Here is a 20248-nt window from a genome sequence, read left to right on the forward strand (position 1 = left end):
AAATGAAAAGTTAAGGGTTTTTTTTTTCCCCCTCCTTGATTTATAAAGAACCACAAAGAAAGGTCATACCGTAAATTATTGGCAGAGCCAAGACTGTAGCCTCAGCCTTTGATCCTTGGTATTGCTCATCTGTGAACTCTTACCCGCTTGTGGGCACAGCACAGAAGCGGAACCTGTGAAGCGGGGTGTGTGTGGTGGGCGACCCTCTGCCTGGGGCTCTGTGGGCAGCTGCAGACGGTAATACCAGCCCCAGCCAACCGACAGGCAGCCCGTGTTCCCACTGTGCCCGCGTGGTTTTGTTTACTTTCTGCCAAATGAAACAGTGGGCCACATGTCAGTGACTGTAGCTCAATGAAATGAAACTTCCAGTTAAACGTGAAAACAGGAACGGTAGTTGTTGCCAAATGAAGCCAACCTTATAAAGTAGCTGATGTTTCAGAATCTGTGGGCGTTTGATCGGGTCTTGACCTGAGTTGTTCCTTTCCTCTGCGTCACTGGCCAGCTGTAGAGCTAGCCGGGTGTTACCTGCGAACATGTGGCCTCCTCTCTCAGCTGTATCCCCACCTCGTCTCGAGCCAGCCTCATGGAGCCAGGCAATGCCACCTGCACAAAAGATCCATGTGTGACAACAAAGGGCAAAGGGAGTTGCTTAAGGATGTGATAGGAAGGAAGGAAAGGCCAAAAACCACTTGAAAATAGATCGGGGCTCGGCTGGGTCTCACGACTCCACAGCCTTTGGCTGACCATTTGGGCCTCGTTAGTTTTCCCAGCCTGAGGGAGAGGGGCCATGTCTGTACCAGGACATCCTCAGATGGGGACGTCTACCCTGTTCTCCTGGCTTCGTCTTCCAGGGACCTCAGAGCACTCCCAAGAGCACCCCATCTCGTCAGCCCCCTGGGGCTGCCCTGACTTGGGCTCTGGGGCATATGGCTCGTGCTTACACTGTGCTTCTGCACGTGAGCTGCTTGGGTCCATGCAGCGATCGCTGGGCTTAGAGTAATAAGCACAGGGAGGGATGGAGTGGCTGTCCAGAGCCCCATCGCTGGGATTCAAACCTGGCTCTTCAGCCCCAAACGCAGGGCTGGTCTCAGCTTCTGTAACCTTCGTTGATTACTTTTTGGTTAGAGACACCCTGGCAATAATTTCACGTTTCATGCACAAGTAATTGAACAAAGACTTGAAAAGATACCCATGATGGGAGGAATTATGACTCAGGGGGACTTTTGCATGAAACCAGGATTTTTTTTTTTTTTTTTTTTTTTTTTTTTTGTGGTACAAGGGCCTCTCACTGCTGTGGCCTCTCCCGTTGCGGAGCGCAGGCTCCAGACGTGCAGGCTCAGCGGCCACGGCTCACGGGCCCAGCCGCACCGCGGCACGTGGGATCTTCCCGGACCGGGGCACGAACCCGCGTCCCCTGCTTCGGCAGGCCGGCTCTCAACCGCTGTGCCACCAGGGAAGCCCAAAACCAGGAGATTTTTTAAAAGGAAGTTCTTTCCTTGCCTCTCGCACTGACAAGGGAGCAGAAGGGGTTCGGGTGAAGTCATCTGCTTTGTGGCTTCCTGAGTCTGGGGGGGAATGACCTCTTCATGAAGAAGCAAAGCGTGGGATTCGTTGGAAGCCTTCCCATTTCTCTTTCTTCTCAAGATTGGAGAGAAAAGCTGCCCCAGCCATTCCAGCAGCAACACACTCTCCAGCGACACCTCTGGCAACAGCGATGACAAGCACTTTGGGTCCGGGGACCTGATGGACCCTGAGCTGCCGGGGCTGACGTACATCAAGGGTGCCTCCACAGACAGTGGCATCGACACGGCCCCGTGCATGCCTGCCGCGGTCCTGGGCCCCGTGCACCTGGCGGGCAGCAGGTCCCTGGTCCACGGGCAGGCAGAGCAGTGGGCTGACTCGGACATCCCCGGGCCCGACGAGGAGCAGGCCAAGATGTACGCGGTCCACGGCTACGCGCCCAGCATCTCCGCCGGCCGTGCCGCCGACGGCAGCCTGGGCGACCTCAGCGAGATCTCCTCCCACTCCAGGTAAGTGCCCGCGCCGCCAGCGGCGCCCGCTCTGGGCACCCTGGGCGCCGTCGCCTGCGCCGGGGTGGGAGAGGGGCCCGAAGTAGGACCAGCAGGCGCCTGAGGTCATTGTCACCCGTGTGCCACGCGGCCTGACTTCAGAGGAGACGCTTGCTTCCAGAGTCTCCTTTGAAACGTGCACACGAAGACGTTTGTGATTCTGTCTTCCTTTCTCTTGAAAGTTGAGAGAAAACTAAACAGAGATGCTCAGGGCCCTCATCAGACTACTCGTCTCTCTCTCTCCCAGTTCAATCTGTTGTCCCGAATCCCGTGCCCCGCTCTCCCCTGGCCCGCGGGCCCCCTCTCACGAGTGTGTGCACCAATGAAAGTATGTTCACATTGACAGTCCAATTAAAAAAAAAAAAGACTAGCTAAATTTAAAGGAATCGTATTCTAACTACCAGTGTGCAGTATATAGTTATGAGTAGTTTTAAACTCCTATTTGACATATGTCTGTACAGTGACTTTAAAACTCATAATTGGTGATTCCTCCCTTCAAAGACCAGGCAAAGAAACGCTTTCATTCAGGTTTGGCCGTGCGTAGAATTTACTACACGCTGACGACCGCTCTCGTTTTTCTTGCTGTCTCCAAGGCCTTCCCTGCTTCAGCTCTGAGTTACTGTCTGACTTTTCCCCAGAACTCTTCTAACTGCTGGAGGGCAGTCGGATGAACCCTGAGGGGTCTATCCTTCCAGGTACCTAAGGCCGTGGCAGGAGCACTTCTCCAGCGATGGGGCTTGAGGCTGGCCGTGGGGTTCCCTGGGCCTCTGTGCTCTTCGGCCCCCTTCACCCAGGCCGAACCTGCTGCCCTCTGACCTTCTCCCTGTCCTCATGCGGCCGTGGCTGAGCCAGAAGGGATGAACCGATGGGCCGTAAGGGAGAGTAGCCGTGACCACAAAGCAGACACATGCATCACTTTGGCTTTCCTCTCAGTCGAGGCCGAGACCTCATCAGCGGTGCTGTTATTTTCACGACTGATGTCATGGGATGTCTGATCTTGTTTGAAAAAAAGTTTTAAACTTCTAAGTCCCGGAAAATTACCGTAAATTAATTTTTTTTTACCCAAATCTAAAACACGAGGGTGCCTGCACACACATGCTCACTGCCGCCTTCCTGCTTTCCTTATCCTGTCGCTAACATCGTCTGTGTCTTACATTTACATCAGTTGTGTCATTCAAGGGCATTTATGTGGCAAGTTAAAGAAAAATGCACACGAATTAGCTCACACAGCGAAGGTAGTATTTTGGCTCATGTAACCCCACAGGCCAGAACTAGGAAGGTTCTGCTTGACACAGCAGCTCGCATGATGTCACCTGAGACCAGGTCCCCCCAGGTCCATGGGCTCGGCAGGACTGCCCTGAAATCTCAGCAGTAACAATGGCTGTGTCACCTGCTGTGTCACCTGTGGGCCTCCCATGCTAGCGCTCCCCTGTCACACAAAGAAAGTGCAGATCTTTTCAAGTTTCTGCACACATTCCCCCCCCACTGCCCTGCCACTGGTGTCTCTTCATGTGTTCTTGGCTTTAATCACTGTACTTTGGGGGCCTGGGGGTCAGTCCCGCCTAGCCACGCAGCTGGAGACTGGGGAAGAGAGCCACTTCCCCAGAAGAAAATCAGAGGATCATGTCCCTGGGAGAAGAGGGGGCAGATGCAGACAGGGCGTCCTGAGCACCCACCGTAGGCTCTCTCTTCTTCCCCTGGGCAGATGGCATGCAGGATATGGAGACTGTTTTCAAAGGAGAGACTCCTATTACTTTTGACCAGTTCTCTTCAATAATTTGACTTTAAATAGGTTTAGTACTAACTAAAATAATATTTAAGTGTTATCAGTGGCTTTGGTTACCTGAATTCTTCCTATCTTACTTTCAGAGACAGTTTTTAATTGGCCAGGCTGTAAAAACCATCTTGGGATTTTATAATAATCTTCTGGTGTCTTGTTCAGAGTGTAGAAGATTTTGTAAAAATGGCTGATTTCCTGACACCTTGTTAGAGAGATGTAATTGGCATCACAAACAGAATTTTGTATTACCGTTGAGGAAAATTTCAGTGGAAACCGCTTTCAGAGCACCTTCTTTTATGAATGGAGCCAGGATATTTATAGGGATTTGAAGTCAGTTTTCTGGAACACCGTATAAGCATTCATTAATGTATTGGGTCAGACTCGTAGAAAGCACAGGAAATTGCTAGATTGCATTTCTGGCCGATGTTGCTTCTTTCCACCCCTTTACACTGGACATGTGCACAGCGGTTGTAGAAGGGGCCGTGTGCTGAGTGAGGGGCTCCTTTCCCATCCAGGTGCCTTTCTCCTGCCCTTCTTAGTTGACAGTGACTTTAAAGCCGCATTTCAACTCCAGTTGCAGGCGTTTGCTCACGTGGAATTCATCATTAAATTAACTCTTTTGAACACTTCCTCCTGTCTGTCCCCTGACCCATATGGGAGAGCTAGAGAAAATAAGATTTCAAATATTTTAAAGTTGTTTTTCTAAATTTTAAAATATTCAGGTATTTTTAAGTGTTATCTATGAATAGTTTACATTTAAAATAAGACTTGAAATGTCAGTGTGTTGAGGTAAAAGGAACTTGGCTCATTAGTGCACAAGGGACCCACCTACCACAGCGGTGCTGAGACTCCGCGGGTCCTGAAATGCCAGGACCCAGACTGGGACACACACACCCCCTTGTGATGGTGAGTACCTTCAGCCTTTGAGTGTGTGGTCAGGGCCTCGGAGCTGAGGCCCACTGCCCGGGGCCTCGGTTGTGGATGGGAGCAGCCCAGGGAGCAGGAGAGGCTCTTAGGCGCTGGCATCAGCGCCGAGCATCCTGGCTAGTCACCCCTCCACGCCACGCACTCATGTATCCCAGCGCGTTTTAGCCGCTTCTCAGCGCTCAGCCCTGGTTGACAGGATTTGTGCTCACCGTGGATCTCACCCCAGGCTGCGGTCTCCTCTCATCTAGAGAGCCTGGGCCCGTCGCCTTCACGTTGTACACAGTCACAGCGCTTAGCACACACAGGTCCTTGAACTTGACAAGCATTGGAATGTTTGTTGAGTGAAGGAGGGAAGTCTAAGGAGACTGTTGATAAATGCTTGTTGATTGAGTCAGTAACCCAGTGCCTTGGGTAGCCTAAGGAAATAGGAGGCACCAGCGGTCCACTGTTCTTTGCAGTTCCTAGACCATCTGTGGTCCATTCTTTTTTTTTTTCAGTACACGGGCCTCTCACTGCTGTGGCCTCTCCCGTTGCGGAGCACAGGCTCCGGACGCTCAGGCTCAGCGGCCATGGCCCACGGGCCCAGCCGCTCCGCGGCATGTGGGATCCTCCCAGACCGGGGCACGAACCCGTGTCCCCTGCATCGGCAGGCGGACTCCCAACCACTGCGCCACCAGGGAAGCCCTGTGGTACATTCTTAATACTCTGATTCTGGGAGTGGGGACTTAGGGCTCCTGAAAACAAGCCGCACTGGTGTGAGGGGAGAACGGGGTGGAGGGAGGGGTGTGCAGGAATCACCGCCCATTAAGCAGCGCGAGCATATGCCTCGCCGGCTCCCCTGCCGCTTCATGCTTTTAATTCAGCAAACCCCTTTTTGGTTGGTTGGGTTTTTTTTTTTTTTTCTCCTAGGAGGGCAGGGCACTTAGATAAGCGCTCAGAGTACAAAGCAGTATTCATAGGAGCCTGACCAAGCTTTTGCAAAGTGAAACAAGTCAACTGCCCAAACACCAAAACAAAAAAACCCATGTTCTGGCTGCTCCTGTAAATGGCTGGGATTATCTGTTGTTTACACTTATTCATGCCATCATACTCTTTACTCTTTGTAAAGGGTTGGGAGTTGGCAGTGAAACTCTAAAATAAGAACGTGAGTCTAGAAGGAAAGGACTCATGAAAACCTTATGGCCAACATTCTAGAATGTTGATCTGCTTCAGAGGGAACCTTTATAACCATGTTACTGCTGCTAAACACAGGTGTTTGCCACGTTGCTCATCAAATGGATTCGATACATTTGTTCTTAGAGTTTAAAATATTTTACTATTGGGGCCAAAGACATTTTTAATCAAGCCTGGATGAGGAAAATGGAAAAACACATCGGGCTTGTGACGGTTGCCCCAGGTGCTGGTAACACAGCTCTCATCATAAGAGGCTCCCATTTTTGCCAGTCTGGTGAGCGTGCCCTGATACTCTGCAGTGGTTTGCACTGGCATTTCCCTGGGGATGGCGGAGGTTGAGCCCTTCCTCTTATGTTTTTTCACCATTTGAGTTTCTTTTCTTTTGAGGCATCACTGTGGTGGCCATTCTTCTATTAGATTTCCTCTGACTGGGCTTTGAACATCCTTCTGGCCACAGGCATACAGCTTTGCACATGAACACCCTTGGCCTGTGGGAAGCAGGGCGTTCCAAAGGCACATGGCAGAGAGGCGGCCACATCTGCCCCCCCTCTGCCCGATTTTGCTCACAGAGAAGGACAGGAGTCGTGCGTGGTGGCTCTTGAGTTCGGCAACGTGCCCGCACCGCTGAGATCTGATTGTAGCTGAGAGCTGAGATCAGATCGCAGCTTCTGTCTTTTTCTCCCCAGTGGTTCACACCATTCAGGAAGCCCCTCGGCTCATGGTTCCAAAAGTAGTGGGTCTCTGGATACGTCCAAAGTGTACATCGTATCTCACAGCAGCAGTCAACAGGCCCCGGGGTCCGTGTCCAAGGCCTACCACCGGCAAGGGGCCATGAACAAATATGTCATCGGCTGGAAGAAATCGGAAGACAGCCCGCCACCCGAGGAAACCGAAGTGGCTGAGTGTCAGGGGTAAGGTGTCCGGGGGGCTCTTCTCTAGGCAGACCTTGGGCATCTGGGGCATGGATCAAGCTAATGTATTTTTCCCCCCAGTAGAAACAGATTTTCTAAAAAAGAGTAATCGAGAAACATCTTGTAAAGCTCTTTAAATGTTGGCATTTATATTTCTCTTTAAAAGTCTTCTCTTTCCTTGGTGTTCGCATATAAAATTGAAACAAATTTCTTTTTTAAAAAAAATAAATTTGTTTATTTTATTTATTTTTGGCTGCGTTGGGTTTTCGTTGCTGCGCGGGCTTTCTCTAGTTGCGGCGAGCGGGGGCTGCTCTTTGTTGTGGTGCGCGGGCTTCTCATGGTGGTGGCTTCTCTTGTCGCGGAGCATGGGCTCTAGGCACATGGGCTTCAGTAGTTGTGGCTTGCGGGCTCAGTAGTTGTGGCTTGTGGGCTCTAGAGCACAGGCTCTGTAGTTGTGGCATACAAGCTTAGTTGCTCCACAGCATGTGGGATCTTCCCGGACCAGGGCTCAAACCCGTGTCCCCTGCGTTGGCAGGCAGATTCTTAACCACTGCGCCACCAGGGAAGTCCCTAAAACAAATTTCTGTTCCTTGCTTTTATAGTCACGTACCATGTCCTGCTCACCTCTGTACATCCTTGTGACTCGCACGTAGTAGACCCTCGGAGCATACTTATTGACGTATCATTTGTCAATTTTAATAAAATCACTAAGTTAGCAGGAAAAAAAGGCTAGCAATTTTTATTCAAAGACATAAGGAAACTGGAGTAGTGCGTTTTATTAGTGATTTTCGGTATTACCTTATTATCCCAGCAGTTACTGATGAGACCTGGGTTTGTTTTTTTCTTCCCTACGTCTTTCCCAAAGCAGATAGAGCCTGGAGCTCTTGAGCATGTCCATCCCCGAATCTCAGGGCCCACAGCTGGGCACGTCTGACAGCCTCGTCACAAACCCTCCATGGTGGGTCTTCCCACGGGGGTTCCGTGCAGAGCCCCCAACCCCCAGATCCTGGGTTCTTTTTTAGCTCCCAAGCCAACCACATCTTCAGTCACATTTAAGAGTTTTGAAAGCTTCTTCCCCAGTCACTGCTTTCATGTCGTCAGCGCTGCTCCTACTTACAGAGCCGAAAAGTTCAGGAAGCCTGACCTACCTCAGGAACAAAGCAAGAACTGTAGCGAGTTCCGATAAATCGTTCTTAATTTTGAGCATGTTCATGTGAGTTTCATATCCAGATAATTCCCCAGTGAGCCGTCACCCTGCAACACAGTAGCCTGGCTTTGGAGATGGGGTCATCTCGGTGATGCAGGACAGTCACACACAGGTCATCCTCTGCAAGCTGCCGCCCTGGGCCGTGGGTTCCTGGAGCATCCTGTTTCAGGTCGTGCGGCCCGTCCGCCTCTGCTGACAGTACAGCCCCTGGTTCTTCACCCACTGTGTCTTCAGGAATGTTCCGTGGCTCAGATTACATTTGCAGACCAAACCTTTTAAAAACGACTCCCCAGTTTTCTCCCTGGAAAAGAGCTGAAAACAGTAATTCGGCTAGACAGTCTTTTGTTGTCCATAAATACATTTCTATATACTGATAATCAAGTGGGACAGCTGCTTCATTTATCCAAACGGCTTTGCGAAATGGCTGATAATAAAAATGCCTGGCAAGCACCCGGATGAATTACTGTTCAACATCAGGTTCCCCGGGGTCCGGCTCTCCGTGTTGCAGGGTGGACGGTGCGTGGGGTTGCCCAGCCACAAGAGAAAGGCTTTCTCAAGTTCCTGAGAAGCACCAGGCTTCCTTCAAAGAACACGGGATAATCTCCAATGAATTATTGAAACTGTTTTCTGACGCAGGTTAGGAAAGGGAAAACACAGCCTTATTTGAAACGTTGGCTCTATGTTTTTCTCATTCAGGGCTTTGGGGATCTGATTTGTTTCTGCATTATTCAGAAACCTAAGTTTGCACTCATTTCACAAATGTAAGATGGCATGGAGATCTGGGAGAAATGCAGCAGAAGTGAATCAGCTCAATAACTAAGAAGAGCTGTGTGTGTATGAACGTGGTGGGTGAAGCTGGTGACTGGATTTTAATTCATAAGGCTACAGACGTTTTACAGGTAGGCTGATGACTCATCTTCATTTTCCTCCTGCCTTGTTTCACCAGGCTGTATGGTGAGATGGGTCTCCTGTCCACCGCAGCTCAGCAGGCAGTGGTGGGAGATGATGTCTCAGAAACTCAGCACGTGCTCTCGAAAGAAGACTTTCTGAAATTGATGCTTCCGGACAGCCCCTCAGTGGAGGAGGGGAGGAGAAAGGTTAGTGGCTTTTGTGTAGCTTTGAAGTTACCAGAAACACTAAGGAAAAGCCTAAAGAGAAGCCAGGGCTTCCAGAGTTCTCCCACATGTGGCCTCTCTTGTGATCCTACCCACAGCTCTGTGCCCGGTTGGCCATTTTCACTGTTATTCCCCCAGGAAGCAGAGTGAGCCTGGGAGAGGTCAGGGGAGGGCAGCTTTCTAGGCGGACAGAGGAAGCTAGAGGCAGGCAGGCCTGGCCTCAGTTCTCAGCTGCAGTGACCATCAGCCCTGTGATTTTGTTCATGTGACTTAATCTCTTGACCCAGTGTCGTCCTCTGAAAAAAGGCAGCAATGATAAATGTACTACAGAGTTACAGCAAAGATAAGAACCGACTTCACAGAGGACCCGGATATAACGGGTCATCAGAAATAGTAGCTGTTAAAATTCACACCGCCTGACTTTTGCTCCGGAACTTGTAGCGGAGACAGAGGTCTCCAAGCCATCCTGCTTGGCCGTAATCCTATTCCAGAAATGGGCTGGAGTTAGGTACTGCACTGCCTGGCATTGTAAATCAGATGGCACTTGCCCCGTGCTTGTAAACCGTGCCCACCCGCAAGGAAAGACCACGCATCAGTCTCACAACCAACCTCACATTCGAGGGCATGGCTTCATCACCATGGCGCAGACCCTCACTACCGTTAGATGACTTTATTGTCCTTATTAGTTTTAGTTTGATTATGTATTATTACCGTCTCCTAAACCACTTTGTTAAGTAATGGAAAGTATGAAAAAGGACTCACAGGTGACCTCACCCAATCTCCTCTTCTGGCAAGTAACTGATGCCCCAACTGATGAAATGTGGCGTTCCCATCAATATTTGGTGGCAGAGTCAGCCGTGGAATGCAGGCCTTCCTCCCTTCTAAATCGGCACTCTCTCTCATCCAAATGAAAAGAAAAGAGAAAAGTCAGGCATGGCCATCTTGACTGTGATCAGGATAAACAGCAAGTCTTTGTGCTACAGTCTTCCCTATAATAAAACAATGCTGCAATTAACCTAATTGTGTTCTTAGAATAACACTCTCATGAGATACTGCCTCAAAGCGGCTTTAATCTAATGGGCCTGTAATCACGTTCTGAAGAGCCTGCTGGTTGTGTGCGAGGAGGGAATCTGGAAGAACTCAACAGAATGAGTCTGTTTTTTTTTTTTTTAAACTTGTATCAAATCATGTATATGGTACTGTCTAAGCTTGGGTGCAGGCTATTGTACCGAAAGTGCAAATAGCTTTTCTTTTAATAGGAAGAAACTTCTCCTTGACATGTGTTTTTTTTTTTTTTTCTTCTAAGACAAATCGCCTCCTTTTCGTAGTGCAGACTTAACTTAGCAGTTCACACACACTGGTTCCCATTCATCAGCTGGACAGACTTGACAGAGTGAAAGGGACACACACAATAAAAATACTTTTAGCCTTCTGGCTACATATTCACAAACGTAAATAGCCGTTTCTGTATTTGCTTGATGCAAACATTCTGGCTTTTACTATTATCGATGTAAAAGGAATGTGGTTCAGCATATAGGAGAAGTTGGAAATTCAGATTTGATTTAATTTTTCTTGAGTTTTTGACTACTTGCTTCTTTAGTGTGAATTTTCCCTACCCTATCTGTGATTTAACACAATAATTTTAATGGTTTCTGTAAATCTGATTATGATTGATTACTATAACTCAATTCTCAACAACTATAATAGACTTTTGTGAGTGAAACTTTAAAGTATGTAGACAGTAAGACTTTCCTGGACCAATACTGTCTTTCTTGAACCTGTGTGTGGCTTAGAAAGCTACAGTGCTCAAAAATTAATATTATTGGGCTTCCCTGGTGGCGCAGTGGTTGAGAGTCCTCCTGCCGATGCAGGGGACACGGGTTCGCGCCCCGGTCCGGGAAGATCCCACGTGCCGCGGAGCGGATGGGCCCGTGAGCCACGGCCGCTGAGCCTGCGCGTCCGGAGCCTGTGCTCCGCAGCAGGAGAGGCCACAGCAGTGAGAGGCCCGCGTACCGCAAAAAAAATAATAATAATAATATTATTATTATTATGACCTAGATTAGATTGAACCTCGCATGTAGTTGATTGGTACAGAAATAACCTAATATTAAAATGTAGTCATTTCCAATTAAAATCAAGCCAGCACTGGGTGTGGTTTTGAATAACTATTGCCTGAAATGGCAGCGTTCTGTATTTCCAGAAGCTGCCACAGCTAAAAGGTTTTGGAGCTTCCATTTAACATTTCAGGATAGAGTGGTGCCTGTCTCATTCGTGGTAATATTTCAAAGAACGTCAAAGGAGGAAAAGAGCTAAATCCGATAACTGCAGGAAGCCCTTGTGCGTTTGCCTCAGTGACCTGCGTGCCTGGTGTAGCATCCTTAGGCTGAGGCTTTGCTCCTCAGAAATGCTCCCACGATGGTACGGGACACCCCCTAAGTTAGTCAGATGAGTTTCACGCTGTCAGCTTTCTGACATCTGTTCTCCCTTCCCTCCGCCTGTCTCAACTCCTAGTTTTCGTTCTATGGGAACCTGTCCCCACGGCGCTCGCTGTACCGCACCCTCTCGGACGAGAGCATTTGCAGCCACCGGAGGGGGTCTTCCTTCGGCAGCTCCCGAAGTTCCATCCTTGACCAGGCCCTGCCCAGTGACATCCTGTTCAGCACCACCCCTCCCTACCACAGCACCCTGCTGCCCCGGACCCAGCCGGTGCCCAGCACGGGAAGCCTGCGGAGTAAGTGCCCAGGGAGGGTGGCCTGAGCTGTCCTCGTGGGCTCTCTGGGGTGGGTCTCCTACGGGGGTCGGAGGGACTTGTTTGTTCTTTAAATTATATATATATCATTTGATGGTATGTTTTCTCTTTTAGTGATTTTTGAAGGGGGTAAAAGCCCCGAAGTGGACATTTTTTTAAAGTTGAGTGGTACTGCTCATTTTTCAGAAAATTGAAAAACCCGTATTAAACGTTTTCAGCAAGTAAAATAGTGACCTTTATACTCAGCTCAGCTATTACATCCATAAAGAAAAAAGCATCTAAACCTGTTAAAGAGAAAAGGGTGCCATGGTGGTAGATTCTTCCAGTGGGTAGCATGCAGGGAGGAAGGTTGGTTTTCTTGCCTCCTGTGTCTGTTTCTCCTTGGTCTTCCAGATCTGGTGAAGGCGAAGGTGGCAGGTGGACATCAGGACACCTGGGGCCCAGCCCTGGCTCTTCCCACATGGTACCATGTCCCCTCACTTAGATTCTCTGTGTCCAGTTCACTCCAATTGATTGGCCACCGGTTGACTAGATAATTTCCAGATGATTTTCCTTCAAATCCTAAAATCTTTCCTTTTTACGTAGTGTTAGTCTCCTATTAACGTGTCAGTGTTGAAGGGTGGTTTTTTTTTTTAACATTAATTAGCTTTATTTCCTTTTTTCTGAAAAAAGTTAATTTCTATTGTACAGGAAGAATGACGATTAAATCAGAAATATGTTCCTTGTCAGGGTTTTTTTCAATTTCATTGTAGAAAGCATTATCTTTAGAACCAATTTGAACTTCATAATACACATATAAGTCCCAGGCTAAATGAAATAAAAGTTCTAATAATCTTTCTAACGTTTAACATAATTGGAAATGAACCTTGTCTCATAAAATTCTTAATCTATTTCTTTAAGTAACATAATATCCTGCCTGTTAGGAAAAGTCCATTTGCCTAAATTGGAGAAATACTCCCTCTTATCTGATAAAGGTATGAAGGTCAGACGGACATATTCTAATACCCTAATATATCTCTAAATGTTTGTCCTTTTTTGTAAACAGGTAACTTTAATGGCCTCTTAAAGCTTTCCTAAAACCAGTAAAACTCTATTTTCTTGCAGATGTCATATCTTCCACTTACAAATGCTTGAGGTATGATTGTGAAGTCTACAGTCTATGTGTTACTGTAGTTCTTACATTCTACCTTTCATTTCCTTCCACGTGGTAGACGCACAACTGACCCTTGAACAACAGGGATCTGAATGTGCAGGTCGACTTACACACAGATTTTTTTCCATGTAAAATATCACAGTACTGCATGCTCCACGGTTGGTTAGATCAGGGCGTGTGGCACCTCGGATACGGGGGCCAACTGTAAAGTACACGCAGATTTTCCACTGTGTGTGTGGTCCACGCCGCTAACACCCACGTTGCTTAAGGGTAAACTCTCTATCCTTTTTTCAGCTTCACTTTTTTTTTCTTAATAAACATCATTTACTTAGAGCAGTCTTAGGTTCACAGCCAAAGTGAGCATAAGTCAAGCAGGCTTCCCGTGTACACACCCGCTGCCCCGTCTCCCCCCAACCACAGGGTGCATTTGTCACACATCTTCGTCACCCAAAGTGCGTAGTTTGCATATTGGGGTTCACTCCCGGCGTCGTACATTCTACGTGTTTGGACAAATGCATGATGACGTATCTCCCACTGTAGTATTTTACAGAGTAGTTTCATCTCCCTAAAAAGCCTCTGTGCCCCACCTGTTCATCCCTGTCTGCCCCTCACCCCTGGTAAATCAATGGTTCTTTTTTTACTCTCTCCCTAGTTTTGTCCTTTCCAGGTGTCATACAGTTGGAGTCACACAGGGTGTAGCCTTTCCAGAAATACATTTAATTTTCCTCCACGCCTTGATAGCTCACTTCTTTTTACTGCTGACTACTGTTCTATTGTCTGGGTATGCCGATTTATCCTTTTTTAAACATTTATTTATTTTTGGCTGCGTTGGGTCTTCGTTGCTGTGCGCGGGCTTTCTCTAGTTGCGGCGAGCGGGGGCTGCTCTTCTTTGCGGTACACGGGCTTCTCACTGCGGTGGCTTCTCTTTTTGCGGAGCACGGGCTCTAGGCACGTGGGCTTCGGTAGTTGTGGCTCACAGGCTCAGTAGTTGTGGCTCGTGGGCTCTAGAGCGCAGGCTCCACAGTTGTGGCACACGGGCTTAGTTGCTCCGCGGCATGCGGGATCTTCCCGGGCCAGGGCTCGCACCCACGTCCCCTGCATTGGCAGGCAGATTCTTAACCACTGCGCCACCAGGGACGTCCCTGTATCCTTTCTTAGTATGTTCAAAGGTACAATGGAAACAGGCAGGATACAGTCTCCTCTATCCAGGTTAAAAACTGCCTGACTTGCTTTCATTGTCTCTTCTGGGAAAAGCAGTAAGAGTGGCCCTTGCTGTTTGCGTTCTCAGATGAAAAACCTTCTTATTTGGCCACGTGACTCCTCCAAATTTCCAAACTTCACAACCTACTCAGAAAAAGAAATTCTCTAGGTTTGGTGGATCAAATGACAAAATATAAATAAGGGAGCTGGGAGTAATTTGAATTAATGTGTCTCCCCCAAGACACTTCTGATTCCCTCGCCCCTCCCCGCCAAGAGGTTCAACTGCAGGGATCTGGTCGCCCCTGGGACCCCTGACGCCACACTCACCTGTGTGGTCGTCATTCCTGTATCTGCTCAAGGCAGATTTCAGTCATCTTTTGCTTTCTGTGGTTTCTGGCCACTCAGCAGAGCCCCTGTGAGCAGATCTCGCTCTGAGAGTAGTTCTAACAGTCTGACCCTGGAACAAGCCAGAGAGTTGACGGGTGGGAGCTTGTGGCCAGCAGACGCCTGTGAGCGAGAAATGAGGACTATTTGGGGTCGCCCAGGCGTTTCTCTTAGTTTCTCAGAGACTTAGCTTCATGAGAAAACTTGCAGTAGAAGTTAGGTTAGTTCTGCCAGAGCGTGTAGCACTGGATGGTTCAGTAGCTACAGAGGCTGAGCAAGAATATGCAGAAGGCACCTGTATTCTCCTAAAGCTTCCCAGGACGCATCTGACCTTCCACTCATAGAGACTCATTTGGATCTTGTTCCTGATTTGGAGCAAGGGCAGCACAGGGGAGGGTTGGCAAGTCTATCTTTTCACAGTGAGCCTCAGGAGACCTCATCGCCGCACCTTTTTCTCCATGTGATTATCAGTCACAGGCTTCTCGTTCAGACAGTTTTAGCTTTTCCAAGTCTCAAACTTGGGCCCATCTCAGAATCTGTCTTCTCCTGAGACCGGGATCTTAATCTAACCTTGGAAGACAGATGACACTTAACAAACACATTTTGGATGTGACTCATGTCATGATTCATATATATTTCCTGGGGGTGGTTTGGGGATCCCTGAATGTGCTGTATCATTATGTCTTCAACTTGGAGGTATAAAAATATGACCAGCTCGCACAATTGAAAAAATTCTGAGAGCTCTCTGCATTGCATTTAGGGCCTGTGTTTCCATCATTGGTGGATTTCAGAGTACAATTTCTTTGGGGGCCCAGGTAGAAAAAAAGAATAGGGAGTGGCCATTTTGACACACAGTTCACAGGCCCGAAAACCAGTGATATTGAAAAGCGCTCATAGTATCCTTGTCTCCTTGACCATGTGGTTACCTGGCTTCATTCAGTGCAGTCCCAAGCACTGGCAGGTTTAGAGCATGCTGAGAATTTAGAGAATTGCTGATTATTTACGAAATGGAGTTTATGAAACTCTCCGAGGAATGGTAGAAATCTTCCTATGTGGGTAGACTTTTAGACTTTTAGAACAAGAGTTCTTAAATTTTGAAAAATAAAAACAGGGTATTAGGGCTTCCCTGGTGGGACAGTGGTTAAGAATCCGCCTGCCAGTGCAGGGGACACAGGTTCGAGCCCTGGTCCGGGAAGATCCCACATGCCGAGGAGCAACTAAGCCCGTGCGCCACAACTACTGAGCCCGCGTGCCACAACTACTGAAGCCCATGTGCCTAGAGCCTGTGCTCCGCAACGAGAGAAGCCACCGCAATGAGAAGCCTGTGCACCACAACGAAGAGTAGTACCCGCTCGCCCCAACTAGAGAAAGCCTGCGCACAGCAACGAAGACCCAACGCAGCCAAAAATAAATAATAAAATAAAATTAATTAATTTAAAAAAAAAACACAAGGTATTAGGGTCTATATGTTCCCAAATCCTATAATTGTGACCTAGGCCCCTCGCAAAGGATGCTCCTTGAAGTTTAAAAGCGAGTTTTAGCAGAAATAAAAGAAATTCGTGTTTTCCTTATAATTTAATACCCACTCAAGATGCCACAGACCCCAGGTGCAGACTTAGTGGCATGTGGCCAGCAGAAGAGTTGCCCTTGCTTCCGCTGGCTTCACAGACAGCATCCGTGGCCATCAGAGGAAGAGTTTTCTCCAACTCTATGTGGTGCTTCTTTCTCCTTTTTTCAAATGTCCTCAGTCTCCACTGTAACAAATATCCATTGGTTTCTGGAGAGTAATTGTGAAACCACAGTTATCTGACCACCAGGAAATGCTAACAGGAAGGCTCCTCCGCATTTATAACAACAGCGAGAAAGTTAGACTCAATAAAGCTGGTCCCCGCGATTTCAGGGTCGGGATAAACAAACAGGAAGCCCCAAGGTCGATGTCCAGGCCAGAGAGCAGAGGCCCTGGCGGCGGTGCCTGGATATCGGCTGCCCTTCAGAAGCCGCGAGTCACTTTCTTTCCTGGACTGGCCAGAGGAGCAATGTGGGCTCTAGAGCAGCACTGGCTTGAGAGAACTGGCCTTGAAATAACAGACTTTGGTACCTAAGTTGCACCTTTTCTTCCCCATCTGGAAAGCTCAGGAAACAACCCAGTTACAGCTGCTGTAGTCACACCAGGCGCAGGGGCTGGTTCCTGTACGTACTTTCACAGACCCCAGAGCAGCGTCACCAGCAGGACTCATCTGCTCCTGTCGGCCCCTCAAGGGCAGAGCCTGCGCCTTTAGGGTTTTCCCATCCCTAGGCACTGAGACAGTACCCGGTGGGACCCAGAATACAGCAGGTGCAGAGTAAACGTCGCCTGCGTGATACCTAACATCAGTTATAAGTATTATAGAGAATTTTTGGTGGTTTGGAGTCTTGGACCAAAAAAACAAAAAGGCTAATTATTTTCCGATTATATGATTTTCCAAGCATTGCAAAAATTTTAGGTGCTTTTTTTTTAAACAATTTAATTTTTAATTTTTTTTTTTTTTACAGTAGGTCCTTGTTGATTATTTTAAATATAGCAGTGTGTACAGTGCTTTTCATTTTGATCATTCAGAGAGGAACTTAGGGGAATTCCCTGGCAGTCCAGTGGTTAGGATTTCAAGCTTTCACTGCTGGGGCCCAGGTTCCATCCCTGGTCAGGGAACTAAGATTCCACAAGCTGCGTGGCACGGCCAAAAAAAAAAAAAAAAAAAAAGAAGATTACAGAGAGGAACTTAGGGGGCTCCTACTTTATTTAAGGTGACACTCCTTGACACTGGTATCGTCCTGCTTACTGAACGACAACGCATTTGGACTTCAGTCCGTGCTTTCTCGGAGCTCTGTCTGCTCTCGGAGCTGCTCTTCCCCAGGCAGCTGCTGCTGGGCCGTGTCTTGGTGACTGTCACCTCCTTGCACAGGCCTCCCTCCAACATGCCGCTGCTTGTAGGATCTTGTTCATTTGTTTCTTGCCTCTCTCCGTGTCACTTGTCGTGTAATCTCTGTGAGAGGGCGGGCCTTGTCTGTCTTACCCACTGCTCTGCCCCATCCTTAGGCATACAGTAGGCATTTAACAAACATACCAAAAATGGTTGAGTGGATAGGACTCCAAATAAGCTCTTGAGGGAGGGAATCTGCTCCAAATTACTAAGCATCTCTGCCAGTTGTGTAGTGTCAAATAAACACGAAAGTCCTATTGACAACTGGGGGAGAGGAGTGACTGTTTACAGTAAAGAAGAAATATCCCTCCTTTTGCTTCCTGGTTCTCCACAGAAGTTGGAGGAGGTTAGAAGGATGCCCTGGGTTTGCCTCTGACGGTGACACACCCCTGCTCTGTGGGTCGCTAGGTCCACACACACTCACTCTGCGCAGCAGTGGCCACCAAACTTCAGATCAGTGCCACACAGAGTGAGAGCTCCGATCTTTAACCCAGGATGGTCAGGGCTCCTTTGTCAGTCCCCCGTTGGGTGTTTGGGGAAGATGCTCTTTGAGCTCACGAACGCAGGAGGGACAGGAAGAGGAAGGGGACAAGGGACTGTAGCCCAGCTCTCCTCTCTCACTGCCTCTTCCGCTCTTGGCCTCTATTATTCTGCTGTTTGCCTTGACTCCTGTTAGAGCCAGTCAGGGCGCTGTCTGCTGGTGCTGGGGAGAAAGCAGACAGCACACAGAATGTGTACCGGGTTTGATTTTAGGCTATACGATGCCAGAAGCTCAGGTGAAGGATTATTTTTTTTATAAAGGCAAAAAGAAAATCCTCAGGTTGACATTTCTTAGCAATACATGACCAAGAGACTGTACTTTCGGTAAAAATGTTCATTCAGCTGAATAATTTTTCACTCCCTGATGTTTTCCTCTCCAGTGAGGGAAGGAGAGGCAGGGGGTGAGGGGCGTGCCCCATGCACACCGGCTTCCAGCCGGCCCGGGGCACCCTTCCCAGAGCTGCGACACGCACACCCCGATTCCTGACCAACTCAGCCGCAGGGAAATCAGTGGCAGAAGTAATTCCCACCTAGTCAAATAGTTTCTTTTCACTTGGTGCAGAAAACCTGCTTTAATTAAGCAAAGCAGCTGATGTGTTTGAGAGACAGGGGAAGTGATTGAGGGTCCCTGGGCTTCCTGACCTTTCTCTTTGGGGGGGTAGGGGGGTTGAACCTTAAATTCTGGGTGAAGACGGGACCTGGGCGGGGTCAGCCCAGCCTCTGCCCTTCGGTGCCTCCCTGGGTTCAGAGGGGTCCGTCAGGAGGGAAGCAGACAAGGACAGAGAACATCACACATAGAACACTCTGGAGCACGTGGAGAGGGAGGGTGGCGGGAGCGGTGTTGATAAAATACGCCTTACTGGTTTCCCTTCAAGATGGAGGGGGCGATGGTTCCACATTTAAGTGGGTTAACGTTAAAAACAGAGTGGCTTCATCGTTAGCTGCAGCTGTTAGAGGTAGGCTAAGAGCTGCATGTGGAAGGTGCTGGGAAACAGAGCATTAGGGTCCTTCAAGGCCAGATCACAGGCACCCTCTGTCCTGGTCCAGGTGCAAGCATTTCACGGTTTCCCCAAAGGATGTGGGCGCTAAAATTTCAGGTGCACTTGGTTAATTACGTCCCTTCCTTAATTGCGGGCTCAGACGGCCAGGTGGTCATTATTTTGATTGGTCTAATTAGTCAGATGTGTCTGAGAGCAGCTGCTTACCACATTCTGGGCAGGGCCAGGAGAGGCACCTTAGAGAAGGTCCAGCCTTTGGGAAATTTGTCCGCAGATGCATAATGAGTTCCTAACAACCAGTATGGCTAGTGATGTAAACACTTCAAGTCGTGTGATGAGAATTTAAAGAGAAGAAATGTAAAAGGTCTGTTTGCACAGAGAAAGGAAGACTAGCAAACATTCGGTGCCAGTTAGGGAGAAGGTTTTGGTTTAGCCAATGATCCAGCTGCCTCATTAAGTCAAAAGAGTAATCCAACCACCATTTTTGTACATAGCGAAATGCACGAAAGAGATTGCACCGAACCGTTTCTACAGCAGAGGCTTCAACACTCTTCCCACAGGGGGAAGTCACCCCAAGGGAAACAGGAAGTGATCCTGACGGTGGTCAGACTGGGGTGATGTCCTCGGGAGAAGCCCACCCGGGAGACGCTCCCCTCTGCTTTTCTGATTGATGTGAAGGCTCAGTCCTGATCTTGCACCCGGCCCCTGACTGCTGGCGACCTCTCAGTGAGCCTGGAGGTCGCGGATCTTTCACAAAGGCCCTCGAGCGCTGTGTCTCTTGGGTGACTGCGGTGTGATGTCTGTTTCTTTACTGGGACAGGAGATCTTTTACAAAAAGCCCCCTGGGCCCCTCTGAGGGCCGGGCCGGTAGCCGTGCTGTGATCTGACTGACACTCCGGTTTTGTTTCTGTCTAGATGAGTTCTGGTTCTCCGATGGGTCCTTATCAGAGAAGTCCAAGTGCGCAGATCCTGGCCTGATGCCCCTCCCGGACACGGCCACGGGGTTAGATTGGTCCCACCTCGTGGATGCTGCCCGGGCGTTTGAAGGTAAAGACTCGCAGCCTCTGGGGCCGGGGCAGCAACAC

General features: G+C 48.8%; 1 protein-coding gene across 2 annotated transcripts in view; it reads left to right on the top strand.

Moving 5' to 3' along the window:
• Positions 1–20248, top strand: part of SIPA1L2 (signal induced proliferation associated 1 like 2) — a 109566-nt gene that overhangs the window by 72922 nt on the left and 16396 nt on the right. For both annotated transcript variants that reach the window (XM_059053816.2, XM_059053818.2), the window contains exons 13-17: positions 1645–2030; positions 6636–6860; positions 9014–9164; positions 11694–11913; positions 20079–20210. In XM_059053816.2, the coding sequence (XP_058909799.1) occupies positions 1645–2030; positions 6636–6860; positions 9014–9164; positions 11694–11913; positions 20079–20210 (1114 nt within the window). The remainder of the gene's footprint in view (positions 1–1644; positions 2031–6635; positions 6861–9013; positions 9165–11693; positions 11914–20078; positions 20211–20248) is intronic.

Source organism: Kogia breviceps, chromosome 2 (genome assembly GCF_026419965.1).
Source record: "Kogia breviceps isolate mKogBre1 chromosome 2, mKogBre1 haplotype 1, whole genome shotgun sequence".
Lineage (NCBI taxonomy): Eukaryota > Metazoa > Chordata > Mammalia > Artiodactyla > Physeteridae > Kogia > Kogia breviceps.